This window comes from Aquarana catesbeiana, linkage group LG05 (assembly GCF_042186555.1).
Source record: "Aquarana catesbeiana isolate 2022-GZ linkage group LG05, ASM4218655v1, whole genome shotgun sequence".
NCBI lineage: Eukaryota > Metazoa > Chordata > Amphibia > Anura > Ranidae > Aquarana > Aquarana catesbeiana.
This window is the reverse complement of record NC_133328.1, coordinates 473,506,174-473,520,551: the sequence shown is the minus strand read 5'-3', so window position 1 is coordinate 473,520,551 and position 14,378 is coordinate 473,506,174. Positions and strand designations below refer to the sequence as shown.

Sequence of the window (14,378 nt, the reverse complement as noted above, 5' to 3'; positions counted from 1 at the left end):
ATTTACCAGAACCATATAATAGGTCAAACCTAAACACGTTCAACTTGTATGCAGTCAGGCACACCCTTTCACTACCTATTTTAAGGTCAATCTAAAAGAAATTGAATAAGAACATTTTCTAATATATGGCCAGCTTTAGCCTCTGTTTGGATCTGCAGTTGCCATGGTGCTGAACATAACCATCAGTTTAATTCTGCTTTGTGGATTCTTTTTTTCTAGTGTTTGGCATTGACAGATTGCAAGCAGCCATTAAGAATTGTAGAGATAATTTTTTATTTTATTTAATGAACTACTCTAAAGCAATCTTCACATTTAGTAATACTTATGTTTTCTTGACTCATTTTAGAGATGGAAATGAAAGTGAAAGCAGAAAGGGCAGCGAAGGAGAAAGCGGAGAACCGAAGAGTGGAGATAGAGAAACAGTGTTCAATGCTGGATTTTGATTTGAAACAAGCACGTCAAAAAATAGAGCACCTCGTTCAGCAAAAGGAGAGGCTGGAGGAAGAGGTGAATATGGCTTTTTATTTGTACACAGCATAGCAGATTTATGAAAAAGGGGTAAAAGTGGTGCTGCTGGTCATAGCAAGCAATCATAGAATTTGGTTGTCATGACTAAGAACTCCACTTATGTTCCAGGTCTAATTCAAAGAATAGGTTCATGTTTTGGAACATGCTACAACTGTCAGAATCCAAGGGGCAAACAGGCTCTTTGCAGACAGTTCAATACATTTTAAATCTGGTTCATTTATCATTAAACAGAAAAGTAACAGACTTTGTCTTCAGATTCAGTTTAAACACAACAGGTAAATCTTCCCATCTATACAACAGTCTCTTGCATGCATAGCTTTCAGTGTCCCAGTGACAGTATATGCAGTATTCCAAAGTCTCTATTAAAGGCAAGCTTACCCAGCAGGTCAAAGTCAGATTATGGAGACTTCCAGGCAGCATCCGGGTCTCCTCACTACAGACAGCAAAACTGCCATCAATCAGCCTCTGAGCAGATGTTTAATAAGCAGGCCTAAAGAGGAAGTATCTGCCCTCTACTATTAACCACCTCTTAAACCTGCCACAGGCTGACTCTCCACATATTCCTCTCCCCCATTTTCAGGCCAGGGGTCTGGACACAACGCACACAATGGTAATTTACTTGGGAAAGGGCATCCATATTCCTATGCATGCCTTCCTTACTTTCCTAATCTGAGGCTACTGGATAGTCTTTAACATCACCTTGCAGTCAGAGGACACCAATCTGTTCCTCTGGTATCCCCTTTCCCTGCAACCAGTGTCCTTGAGCTATGAGTGATCAGGCTGTGTCTGGAGCAGTGGATGGACCTTCTCCAAGGGTGCCCAGTCAGTTACTGCGGTGGCTTATGTCAATAGCCAGGGTGGCACAGGGAGAGCGGCAGTGGCACTGAAGGCCTCACGCATTTTTTAGTTGGTAGAGCTTCACGTGCTGCCTCTTTGCCATGTACATTCCAGTTGTTGTGAACTGCCTGTTGGACTACCTCATCAGACGCTGAATCAGGGAGAGTGGTCCCTACATCTGGATGTGTTCTGTCAGATTTGCCCATGCTGGGACACCCTGGATGTGAATCTTCTGGTGTCCCGGCCCATCAGGAAAGCATTGAGGTTTGTATCAAGAGCGAGGGATCCCCTGGTGGATTCAACAGACGTGCTGTTGGCGTTGTGGGGTCAGTTTTATCTGAAAGGGATTCCTGTAATTTTGGTAGCTAAGGGACTGGCCTCGCCGACTCCTTGCTGTACCATCTCTGGCTTTGATGGCATAGTTATTGAAAGCCAGGTTCTGAGAAGACAGGATTTTGTCTGGTTCGATGATCCCTACAATGTGGCAGGCACCGCAAGTCTACCTCTCGGAAGGCTAAGATAGTCTGGTGCAAGGCTCTGGGTGTCTGTCCAACGCTACTCAGTGGGTCAGGTCAGGTTTTGGCCTTTTCTCCAATGGGGAGTTGATCAAAAGCGTGCTTTAAGTATCATTAATGGGCAAGTTTTTGCCCTGTTGATCTTCTTAAAACATCCCTTGGCCAAGCAATTCTTGATTGGTTTCTTCACCCAGGTTTGCCATGTGGTACCCACTGTGCATTCCCCATTTCTGTCATAGGACCTGAACTTTGTTCCTTCGGTCCTCCAGGAGCCTCCCTTTGAGAGTATTGGGTATATTTCCCTACTTGCTCTATCTCAGAAAGTTGCCCTATTGGTTGTCATCACTTTTGCATAGCGTGTTTCGGAGCTGGTGGCCTTATCCTTGAAGTCTCCCTATTTGGTCTTTCACAGGGATAAGGTAGTTTTTCGGTCTGTACCTCCTTCTTTCCTTCCCAAGGTGGTTCCACATTTTCACCCGAACGAAGACTTTGTCCTGCCTTCCCTGATTGTCCTTTGCACCTGACGGAGCATTCCTTCCTTGGATATGGTAAGGGCATTTCATGTATACCTGGCTACTACAGCTTCCTTCTGGAGGTCAGATTCTCTGTTCGTTGGCAAGTGGTTACCTGGTCGCCTCTGCACACTTTTACCAAATTTTACGAAGTTGATGTGTTTGCATCTTTAGATGCCTGTTTTGGCCGCGAGGTTTTGCAGGCTGTGGTTTGAGGTTACTTGTCCTTGGGCAGCATGTTTGGGTGGTTGGCATGTTTGCCTGTTTGCTTCTGTTTTGTTTGCCCAGCCCTTATTGAGGCACTGCTTTGAGACATCCCTATGGTCAAGAAAAAGAAGAGCTGTGTCTGTCAATGAACGGAAAAGAAAAACAAATTTTTTTTGTTACAGTAAAATTCCTTTCTCTGACTGGCACAGCACCCACCCCTCTGATTCTTCTGTTTTTTTTCTGGTATGGTTTTGGGGCTACCAGGCTTGCAGAGAGGAGGGTTCTACCAGTTAGAACTGCCCAAAGGTGGTGCTATGTTCTTTTCTGCCTAGTGTCCTACTCCTGTAGGTGGGAAAATAATAAAAGGTCTGGTGTCACCCCTACTTAACCTCCATCCCAATACAGTACATAAAAACATAGTAATCGCCCTGGGACTTTAAATGAGGTGAGTAAGGTTAGCTAATAAACATGCCAAGAGTAAGTTGAATCACAAATTTATTGCAAAATGTCATGCGCTTGAAAGCAACAACAATAATTGCTGAACCGATGAGGTATGCATGCAGTATAAAAATGACAATCCACATACAGTTGTATATAAAAGTATAAGGAGCAGTATACAAGCTCCAATTATACCCTACGCATTTTGCGAGACCACGATCGCTTCTTCAGGGGTAGGTGCATGTGTGATGTATTTGCAACACAAATAATAAACCAAGTGGATATATATTGCATTACACAGTAATGGCATTGGGGTAAATGGTCAGAAGGGTCTAAACAAAAGACCTCATACTCACCAGTGAGCTGGAAAAAGTAACCCAACGCTGGGTCATCATGTGGCGGCAGCAACAGACATCCAGCTTGTGAGCTGAGGAGGCGCAGCAAAAGGTGGCCCCAACGGGGACACCCGGAAGGCAAACATATCTTGGGTGAGTGTGTCCCTCAAGGTCTCAACTTGTCCACTATAGATGACAGCTAAAAACTATAAATGTATATGAGTAAGTATGTGTCAGAAGACACTGCAATAGCAGAATAAGCTTAATGCAATAAAGGGTATGTGTATAAATGTACATGAACCCGGATGGTACAAAAGCTGGTATGGACTGGGTGACTAAGGGACAGTGGAGGGAATATGAACAATATAAAAAGTTATAAAAGTTATATATGAAGTGCAATGGGAGTGAAAGGACCTGGGCTGTGTAAATAAAGACATGTGAAAAAAAAAAACATTCTGGAGTATGCATAGGAGTCTAGAAAAAAATATACAATTGTTACCTAAGTGAGATGAAAAACCAATGGATGTGAGCTCCCCCTTAAGGAAATAAGGGTGCTTTGTAGGAAGAAGAGCTGTGAATGAAAGATCCCAGCCACGTCAAGCCTCCAGCTTATACCCATGGGAAGCGCCCAGATACTCCGCCCCCAACGTCATGTACGAGTGGTGAGGCACGCATGCGCGGGGAAAGCTTGCTGCCAATGGGGATGCACAGTGAACCCCAACCACCCGAGATGACCCACACAGCCCAGGCGTGATGACGCCAGGTGGGAGTCAGCTGGTGGGTGTGGAAAACATGGCGCTGATGTATAGGTGGCTCCGCCCCTCTGGAGTACAGAAGGGGACAGCAGCAGATCAAAAGACCACCCTTTTGTACATCGCAACTCCCTAGCTGGACGGTGAACGCTGCCATCGGCAAGGTGCAGCTGAGGAGAACCTGACCAGCCCAGAAACTACTCCTATTGGCGGTGCTATAAAACCCCATGGTCAAGAATGAGAAGGGCTACCTCTGTCAAACTTAGAGAAGTGATTTTACGGTGCGTAACTAAAAATCCCGTTCTCTCTAACCAGTGGGGCATGTTGCTATATGTTCATGCCCAAGCCTTGCAATACGTCAATCTTAGGCCTCACGCACGCTGGTTTAGTTTAAATGCTGTTTCTCCTGACAGGAAAAAAATCTGCGTTTAAAAACACCCCTAAGCCGCTTTTTTAAACGCGTTCAGCCACATTTGGGCATTTATTTTTAATGGCCAGAACTGTAATTTATTCCGGCCATTGAAATACTGAAGAGCTGTTTGCCAGGGTTCTCTGAATTCCAAAACTGGCATGCCAGAACCAGAATTGAAAATTATTTGGTCGGGAAAACAGCTGGCAAAATACAGTATATGTATTTAATTTGCATTAGTGGTTTGCCCATAGTTCAGCTTCAGAAAAAGGACAATTGTTCCTTATGCGGATGTATGTTGTTTATTGTATGGTAAAACTTACCCTTTGAGTTTGTTCTTTGTAGGTGAAGCAGTTGACACTGCAACTTGAGCAAGAGACAAAGAGGAGGCTAACGACACAGAATGAACTGAAGGTGCATGCGTTTGAAGCTGATAATTTGAAGGGATCAGAGAAACAGTTGAAGCAGGAAATAAATACATTGTTGGAAGCGAAGCGGTTGCTGGAATTTGAACTTGTTCAGTTAACCAAGTATGTATATTTTATATCTATATATTTTCTTGTAATTACACTGTACTCCTATATTATAAATATATTTAGCCTTTTTTACATGACCATGGAATACTGTAGCAATTTCTATAGAGCTCTTTGGGAAGTGTAAGCTGAGAAATGAAAGGGTTTATGGGTGAAGGAAAGGCTTGTCCACCTATCATGTGGTCTTGGCAGATTTAGCTGACAATTAGAGGCTTTTTCAGTGCTGTGTTTTGATAGCTGGGGACATGAAGTCTAGTGGAGAGCAGTACAAGTCAGTTAATGACTTGCATTCTTGGCATACATTGCAGTATGTATGCCTGGACGTTGCCTCAGTAGACATGGACATTCTTGGCAAAAGATTAAATATGCCAGCTTTTCCTTTTCCTTTTTTTTTTTCACTTTTCATTCTTTTTAATCCCATCTGTTCCTTTTGTCCAATTAAGTCAAGTCTCACTTTAATAAAAGCGGCGCCAACTACAGGTTGAGTAATCCCTGTTAATTGTTTTGGATAATATCATAGTATGTTCTTACAGACAGCAGAAATGTTGAATCAGTTATAGGTGTTTTTGTTAAAGGTAGTTCTTATAATAAGTGTAGTCACTTCATCCTCTTATGTACTGACGGTGTTGCAATGCTCTACCCTTTAAAGTAATTGGTTACACAACTAAAACTCGTAACTAAAACTAAATGAACAAATGGAAACCTCGGGTGCTGTTATATCACCTAAGGTGCCCTGTTCTTTTAACTGCCGCTACGGTTATTGAGCTAAAAAGCAAAATTTCAGCCATTCTCAATTTTAAGCCAACCATGCATATTACACCTTGTGACTATGATTGTACAGTCTTTAGGATGACTGCACATTTTACAGTCTGATTGCATAATCTCCTTTAGATCTACCAACAAACATATAATCTAGCGGGACTTCCTTTAGGCAATTATTTAGGTAGTCCCTCGTATTTTTACTAAATCTAAAGGGAAATTGCACAATTAAGTTGCATTTTATTATTTTAAGTGCAAGAGGATATCTAAACCTTTTTTCTTTCAAATTATGGTCCATTATTCAAGTTCTTCATACAATCAATTTGTATAATGTACAGCTATCACATGGTACCTGGACTAATCACAGATCACTAGTAATCACAGCTGTCATGAATGAAACTCATTCATGACAGTTCAAAGCATTACTGGTACAATAATCTTAAAAAAAAATTAAAATCTGTGATCATCCCATTTTTTACATTTTTTTTTTTTTTTTTTTTTAACATATTTGCACCAGTCAGTGTCTCTAATCACCGCCACACCAGTCATATGGTGATGCTGTATTGTGCTGGTGACAGTGAAAAAAAAATATTGTGAACATTTTTTTTATTTCTTTTTCCCAAAAATTGTGACAAAAAAATTACAATGTCAAAAAACACATCATGCCTCTTACTAAATACCTCAGACTGTCTACTTTCTAAAAAGTTAAGGATTTAGGGCATATTCATAATGTCCTGGCATTTTAAGGGCCTCAAGATATAGGCCCTTAAGAGAGAGGCAGTCAGTACATTAGGATTTTTTTTTTTTTTTTTTTTTTTAATAATCACTTTTTCATTATTAAGACAAATTCCAACATACAACATAGAAAAACACACTGCACAATACATCTATATAAATCTTTCCATTAACATACACCACACTAACCTCCCACCACCACCACCACACCACTCGCAGACTATCTGATCCATAACGCAGCATTGCCCCCAAAAGGATTAAATTCACCCCTATATCTGAGGAGTAATACAGCCATCCTGCCCATGTATCTTTAAATGTATTCTGTTGGTCTTTAACCATATGTAGCTATCTCTCTGCTCTTATTTTTTTTCTACCTCCCTTTTCCAATCTATTATAGTGGGACATCCGGACTGTTTTTCCAAAATCTAGGTATCAATATTTTGGCTGCATTTAGCAAATTGGGGAGAAACGCTTCTCTTATAAAACCTAGCACTTTAGCACACTAATCTTTGGGCAATGCCACCATAAATGCAGAAATGAACCCCTTTGGTTACATCCCCTCCAGCAGTTAAGCCGCAGATATATCTGAGCTAATCTTGTCAGGAACTTATAAGACATCTCCTGTATATGGAAACGTATTGAAGTATGGTGTGTCGCTCCCATCAGCCTTTTAATTTGCTCTGATGTAAAATTATAACCCAGTTCTCTTTCCCATTCTAAAAAGAAATCGAGAGTTGTCATATTTTGGGCGCTCAGAACCAGCCTATACATTTGAGACAACATATGACCTGGCACTGATAAGTTAACGCACCATTCCTCAAAAGTAGTAAGCAGGTTCGCTGGCCTTATCTGGTGCTTCCACTTATTGAACAAGTCTGTCAGTTGATGGTATTTCTATATAGCCATTGGTACTTCTCCCAGTATTCAAACCAAATCCACCAATGGAAGCAATTTACCCTGTGAGGCCACGCTAGCTCAATTACCCTTCCCGTCCATTCCCCAGCAATCTAACAGTACATTAGGATTTAACAGTTTTCATATATATATTTATACAAAACACTGCAGCGCCGCTCCCTTTATTACCCTACCACAAACAGTGTTAATAACTTAACATATGACATCAAAAAGGTATAACCTACAAAATGGTTAACCGTATCCTAAAACTTAAAAAACAGTGCCAAGGAGAACTAAGATAAGTTTCTAAAGTGCTAGTGCAAGGTGCTTGTTTCTCAATGTAGTCAGTAGCAAATGAAAAATTAGTCCAGAAAAAAAGATAATATTCCAGAAGTCATGCATTACTAAAAGAGCGGCGCCACCAACCATGCCACCGAATAATCGGAGCCAGGGAGGGGGAGAGCTCATGGATGCAACTGTCATCTCTCCTCTATAAAGGTTTGCTCATTGAGGAGCAGAGAGCTGCAGAGAGGAGAGGCACCTCAGCTCTAATGTCTGGAGACAATTAGGAGTTAGATTGTGATGCTGAAAAATTTTCCATCTGCAGTGTCAATGCGGAGGCTGATGTGAAGGAAGGGGGAGAAGGAGCTCATCTCTCAGGAAAGATCTGATTGGGGGGAGTGGAGAGGAGTGCCAGTTCATACCATCTGGGGGGGTGAGGAGGTGATTAGCATGTGCTGGCACCTTTTCTGCCTGATGTTCTGTGCCAAGGCTCCACCTGCACCTTCTGAGATCTCTCCGCTCCTTCTCTTTGCCATGGCATGGATCATATTATCAGCGCTTGACCAGCTCCCTGGAGTTGGAGGGGCAGGACTGCAGTATGACAGCCCCAGAACATAGCGGTCAGCACACTCAGCCATTGCTGTTCGGCTACATAAAAGAAGGGTTTTGACATGAAAATAAAGATTTGTTAGTTAAACAAAAACTAGCTCCCAACTTATTTAGCTGGCTTCAAGATTTGAAGCAAATTTGTCAAGCCCTTCTGTAAAATTACCCTCCTTTTCTTAGTTTAACACAACCATTAGGTTATGCTGAGGCCTAAGGCACCCTTTCTCACTAAGGTGTTTTCTTCCTTCTGTCTTAAGCAGGACATTGTTCTTCTCTCCTTTTTTGTACTGCTTTGAAACATCCCAAGGAAATTTCTCTACATTGTCTTGATGTGGTACGTGCTTTGAAAGCCTATTTCTTGGTTGCTGCCTCGTTTTGGCTTTTGGATTCCCTCTTTGCCTTTCCCATAGGTGCCTGTAGGTGGCTTCCTGCTTCTCTCCAACATTTCTAGGTTAGACAGATTGTTTTTAAAGTCTATGGTCTAAAGCAGTGGTTCCCAGTCTCAGTCAGCAAGTACCCCAGACAGGTCTTCTGTGTTTCCTACACATTACACAGATGCTTTAAGTCAATGGCTTGGTATTTGGCAGCTTTTGTATTGTAAGGTACTTAAAGACTGCAGATGGGAACCACCAGCCTCTTCTGTTAAAGTGTCATCCAACTCACATCATTAAAAATGTCAGTACATGCTGTGTTACATGCTCTTCATACTAACTCAGTCACAATTTGATTCGTTTTCTGTAGTCTGAAAAAAAACCTGGTTAATCCTGCTGTTCACTGTCCCTCCCTCCTTGTCTGTGTCCCCACTGCAGCCTTGTGTAAACCAGTTATTGCTGCATCTACTGAGCATGCTCCAGTTTCAGTTCCCCTCTAAGCTGTTTTATTTATTTTTTTGGACAAAAATAATAAAGATTCAAGTTCAAATGCATATGTGTGACAATTTAAAACATTTATTTGATTTTTTTTTTTTTTTTTTGCTTTGCATTTCGAAGAATTTTTTTTTTTTTTTTTGTTTGTTTTGTTTTTGGGGGGGTTAATACATGTGACCAGCAACAGAGGACTAGGAGCTCCTCTCGCTGATGCTTCCTTACAGATGGGCTGGGATTGAGCTGGATCACATGAAAGCTTTATACGGATTATGGAAAAAAGATCCTTCGGTTATTTTTATGGAAGAACAGTGGCATCATTCATATACATAGAGAGAAGGGATAAGGTAAATTAACCACTTGCCGACCGCTAAATTGGGAATGCACATCATTACTTTGACGTTAAATACCATTGTTATGGCAGCAGCTAGCTGCCATAACCCCAGTATTACCAAGAAGAAAACGGGGACAAATGGACTATGTCAGTATAGGGCAGTGAGGATAAATTCACATATATGAACAATTGTATAAAATAGTACAAAAGTTTATTAATACATAACAGAAAAATCAGTTGCAAATTAAAAACATGGGTAACAATCGATGTGTATCACCAAAGTAATACTCCCCAAGCGGAGAAGATCAAAGTGGGATAGTTGATCACGGATAGCATCTCATCTAGTTTTGCGGACTGAGCCACTTCATCAGGTAGATATCTGTAATTTGATTGACACATGATCAATAACGATGTAATTAATCACATACAGGGGGAAAAAGCAATATTTAAAGCAATATATCAATGTGCTGATGTTGCATAGGGACAGATGCAAGACTGCTTACCCAAATCCCGGCAATCACAAAACATAGGGCGTCACCAGTAAAGGGATCTCCCGCGGCAACTGGGGGAGACTAACAATTCAATGGGCTAGAGTCTGAAAAAATAAAGTACATGAAAAGGGTAAATCGTAAATTAAAATGAAGTTGCATGTAGTTCCAAGTGAAATGATGGAATTACAGTGAGGTGTGAGGAATGAAGGGCAGTGGATAAACTTGTGAAAAAAGAAACTGGATCAAAGCCTAATTATTGGTGGAAACCCGTGAGAAAACATGTGAGGCAGTGTAGGAGGTGAAGTTAGGATTGAAAGATGGTGAACAGAGTGAGGGAGGAGAAAAGAAAAAGCAATTGAGCAATTTGAAAAGAAAAAAGGGGAGACCGAAAGAGGAGAGAAAAATAGGGGAGGGGGGGAGGGGGAATGACGGAGGAAGAGGGGGGTTGGAGGGGGAGAGGTTGAAGGAGGGTGGGGGGGAGAGGAACGGAAAGGGTGGAGGGGGAGAAGGGGAGGAAAAAGAAGAGAAGTTTGGAATAAAGTGGGGGGGGGGGGACAGACAAAGAGAGAGGAGAAAAGTAAAGCTAAACCAGAGAAGGTGAATCAAAATGAACGTCTAGGGAGGGAAACATGGTATATACCTAGTTCTCAAATTACAACAAATTGGAGGTCCCAGGAGAACGGGTCCCACTAAGGGGAGGGGGGGTTACCGATGTATACCGATGGACTGGGGTACTGTAAAGAAAGGGTGAAGAGTGACAGCGCACGGAAGCACAGCACTCCCGCCCAGATATCCTGTGAAGGAAGACACAGTACCCAACGTAAGTAAATAAGTAAGCCCATTATCATATCCCCTGAATAGGGAGGGCTACACAATAGCCGCAATACGCCTATGGTGTGAATCACAGAAGTAAGGGACTTAAAAGTTTGTTGGATAACAACTCCTGGGTCCAAGATCTAGCCTAGTGGACGAGCAGGCTGCTGCCTTCTACTTGTAGTCCCCAACCCTGTGACGTTTCACCAGCGCCAGTCGCAGCCGGCGTGCAGTGTCACAGGGTCCCGCAATGTGCAAACCTTTGCACTAGCCCTATGGCCAATGGGCGGAGCCCGAGCCAAGACGTGTGCAAGTGGGGGGTTGGCAGTCCCGTCGGAGGGGCCTGTCCAACCACCAGGGAGCCTACCGAGCCGCCGCAAGGGACACACAACTGGAACGCCAATGTGCCGGTGTGGATCGCAAGGGACATATACACATATAAACATATACAACAGCAACAAAAGCAGATATCTCCACAGTGCAAAATATATATGATATATATATATAAAAAAGTTGCGCTCTTATACAGCGTGAGTGATCACAAAAAATGATTAAATCAAGTGCAACACAAATATAAGTCTATAAGTAAAGACTCTGCTTACAAAGAAATAAAAAAAACATATTGAGTCCATAAAGGATTCCACAGTGTGAGAGGGGGGTGATTCCAATGAGGTGATGAACTCCAAGTCACTTCCACCGTCACCAAGGAGATGGGGTATCTTGAATAGAAAAAACCCACTCGATACTTGGGGACTGGTGGACCCCCTAAAGAGCAAGGTCATATACGCCAGCAGACTTGGCCCTCTACAGGGTCTATAGGTCCTCCTTGTCACTGGAGCTCTCAGACAGTGGCTGGAAGTCCGCCTCAATATCCAGCTTGAAAATGGGAAATCACGTTTAAAAAAGGGGGGGGGGGGGGGGGGCACTCGCTATAGTATTTTCTAAGCATGAAATCTCCTGCCCCACATCACATAGCAGCTAAACTTTTATTACTATCACTTATTATCGACAACTGTAACATCCATCACGTTTGTTATTCTGAAGAAATCCATGTGTGCCTGTCTGTGCCTCTGTCAACAGGAGTGCATAGAGAAGTAGATATACATTCAGAGTTAAGGCAAGACCTGAGGGAGCCCAGGGGAGAGAGTCTAGGGGACAGATAAATTATTTACAAGAATGATCTATAAGAGTTGCCTTCATTTAAGCTAGGTAGAATGGTGGCATTAAGCCTCCCAATCCAGAGGGTTTCCCGCTGCAAGAGTACTCTGTCACGGTCACCCCCTCTGGCATCCGGGGGCACCACCTCCAGGACTAGAAATTTAACAGCCCGAGGGTCCAATGTATGGTGAAGGCCTATGTGCCGGCCAATGATAGTAAGTTTACCATTAATTGAGTGGTATAAATGGTCTCCGATTCCCTGCCAGATTCGCCGTGAGATCACTTTTATAGGCGGCTGGAGAGGTGCCCCCCTGCCGCTTTCTGGTCACTTCCGAACTTAACGGAGTCGTTGGCAAACTCGGAACCGATCAGATGTGGCTGATGGTTAGGCAGGAAGCGTAGTGAGGGCAAGATAGCCCCACTCGGCTTTATTCCCCCTGGAGGACCGGAGTGACTTCTAGTCCTCATGCAAATTTACAGAATTCTTATTTTCTTAAAGTCAAAACTACTTTTTTTTTTTTTCTTCCTTGCTTTTGAAGGTAAATGAGAGATCGGCGGTCTTTTTGATCCCAGATCTCTCAATAAAGAGGACTGGTCATGCTTATTTCTATTTCAATGGATGTTACATTCCTTGTAATAGGAATAAAAGTGATGATTAAAAAAAAAAAGCGCCTCATAACATTACACACGTAAATCGTGCCTGCCTATGTAAACAGTGTTCAAACATATAGACCTCTATAGTGTGTACTTGTCTCAATCCAGAGCACCAAGTCTCATTTCTGTCTGCTGCCTTGTTTCGCTATCAGGATGAGTCACTTCTGAGAAGTTTTCCTGATGCCAAGAGAAAAAAAAAGTGACAGGGGGAGGGGTCTCCAGCTGATTGACCACCTAAGCTCTGTCCCTGTGTGCTGTGTGAAGGGGGGTGTGTTCCTTCCTTCCAATCAGCTCTGAGATCTCACTGAGAGCACTCATCTGCAGAATGTAACTTCAGCTCTACGCCCCCTTTTTTGAACGTTCAGACAAGCTCTGTAGATTCTGGCCATTGAACAGATGTAGTGGAGAGAAGACTGCAGATAAACAGGTACAACTTATGTAGGAGTATTTTTTAAATTTTTTTTTAATCTCTGTGCATTGCCTGAGGCCAGTCACTTTACGGGGTAAGGTTAAGGGTTTACAACCACATTAAGTTTTACCAGGTGGAAATTCAGGCCTCTTCTGATGCTAGTTTCGGATGCATGGTGCTTCAAGCTGCTCCCTGAGATCTGTCCAACCCATTATTGACCCATTGTTGCGTTGTCTTGTCAGGGTTTGTTGCACACCCTTCAATTGGGGATGCTTTGGGACATTGCATAATTAAGACTAAGATCCTGTGTTTTTGTAATGAGGTCTGCTTGCCTGGGCAGTTCTTTCTTTTTCTTTCCTATTAAATGGAAAATAAATATCTGCAAACTGGATGGATTAAAACGTCAGTTGCCTGCCAACTGTATGAAAAATACCTATGCTGCATATGTAACGTCGAAAATGTATGTATTGTTTTATAGCTTGGTTGGATCCGTTAAATCCTATGACTGGGTGATGTGTTGAAATGATCTGATGTTGTTCTTTGGAAAAACTATTTGTTTAGTTTATTAAAATGCTGCAAAATGGTAAGATCATTTTTTTTTTTTTTTTTGCCAGGCAATATAGAGGAAATGAAGGTCAAATGAGGGAACTGCAGGATCAATTGGAAGCTGAGCAATATTTTTCAGTAAGTGTTTGCTTTTTTGTGACTTCTCAGTGTTGCCAGATAAAATATACCTTGTTATTACAACAAATTGTGCCACCATTTTGTTTGTAAATGTTAATGAATGTCTCCTTATTTTGTTTCATTAAAGCAAACTTTGCCCAAAATAGTAAACAAAAAATAAAGAAGATGTAGCTGTATACTTGCTAATTCATTAGCAAGACTATGAATTCCCATGTGTGTGTATATATCTATCTCAAGCCAAAACCTGGGATTGCAGCATACATAGTTAATTTAAATGTCGATAAGACTACAGTTTTGAGCAACAAATTTATACTTAGTTTTTTAAGCCTGTTTTGGTCTGATTGTATTTTACCCTCTGTCAGTGAGTTGCAGCTGAAAGGGAGTAGAGAGGGCACTTGACAATGGCTGAGAATTCCGGGAGCTGTGACGTCACCCATAGGCTCCCATTTTCCAGCTGTTGTCAGGGATCCCTCCGCTTCTCTACAACAGCTGCTGATTTTATAATAAAGAAGCGCTAAAGTCTGAGAATTTGTTGCATGGAGTATTTTTAAAGGGGTTGTAAACCCTCAAGGCTTTTCACCTTAATGCATAATGCTGAGGGACCCCAGAAGAGGAGGATCAGGGCCACTC

At 42.2% G+C, this 14,378-nt stretch overlaps 1 protein-coding gene across 2 annotated transcripts in view; it reads left to right on the top strand.

The window, feature by feature from the left end:
• The window catches only part of ROCK1 (Rho associated coiled-coil containing protein kinase 1), a 228,886-nt gene that overhangs the window by 175,182 nt on the left and 39,326 nt on the right, over nt 1-14,378 (top strand). For both annotated transcript variants that reach the window (XM_073631444.1, XM_073631445.1), the window contains exons 19-21: nt 347-507; nt 4,879-5,063; nt 13,679-13,748. In XM_073631444.1, coding sequence (XP_073487545.1) covers nt 347-507; nt 4,879-5,063; nt 13,679-13,748 — 416 coding nt within the window. The remainder of the gene's footprint in view (nt 1-346; nt 508-4,878; nt 5,064-13,678; nt 13,749-14,378) is intronic.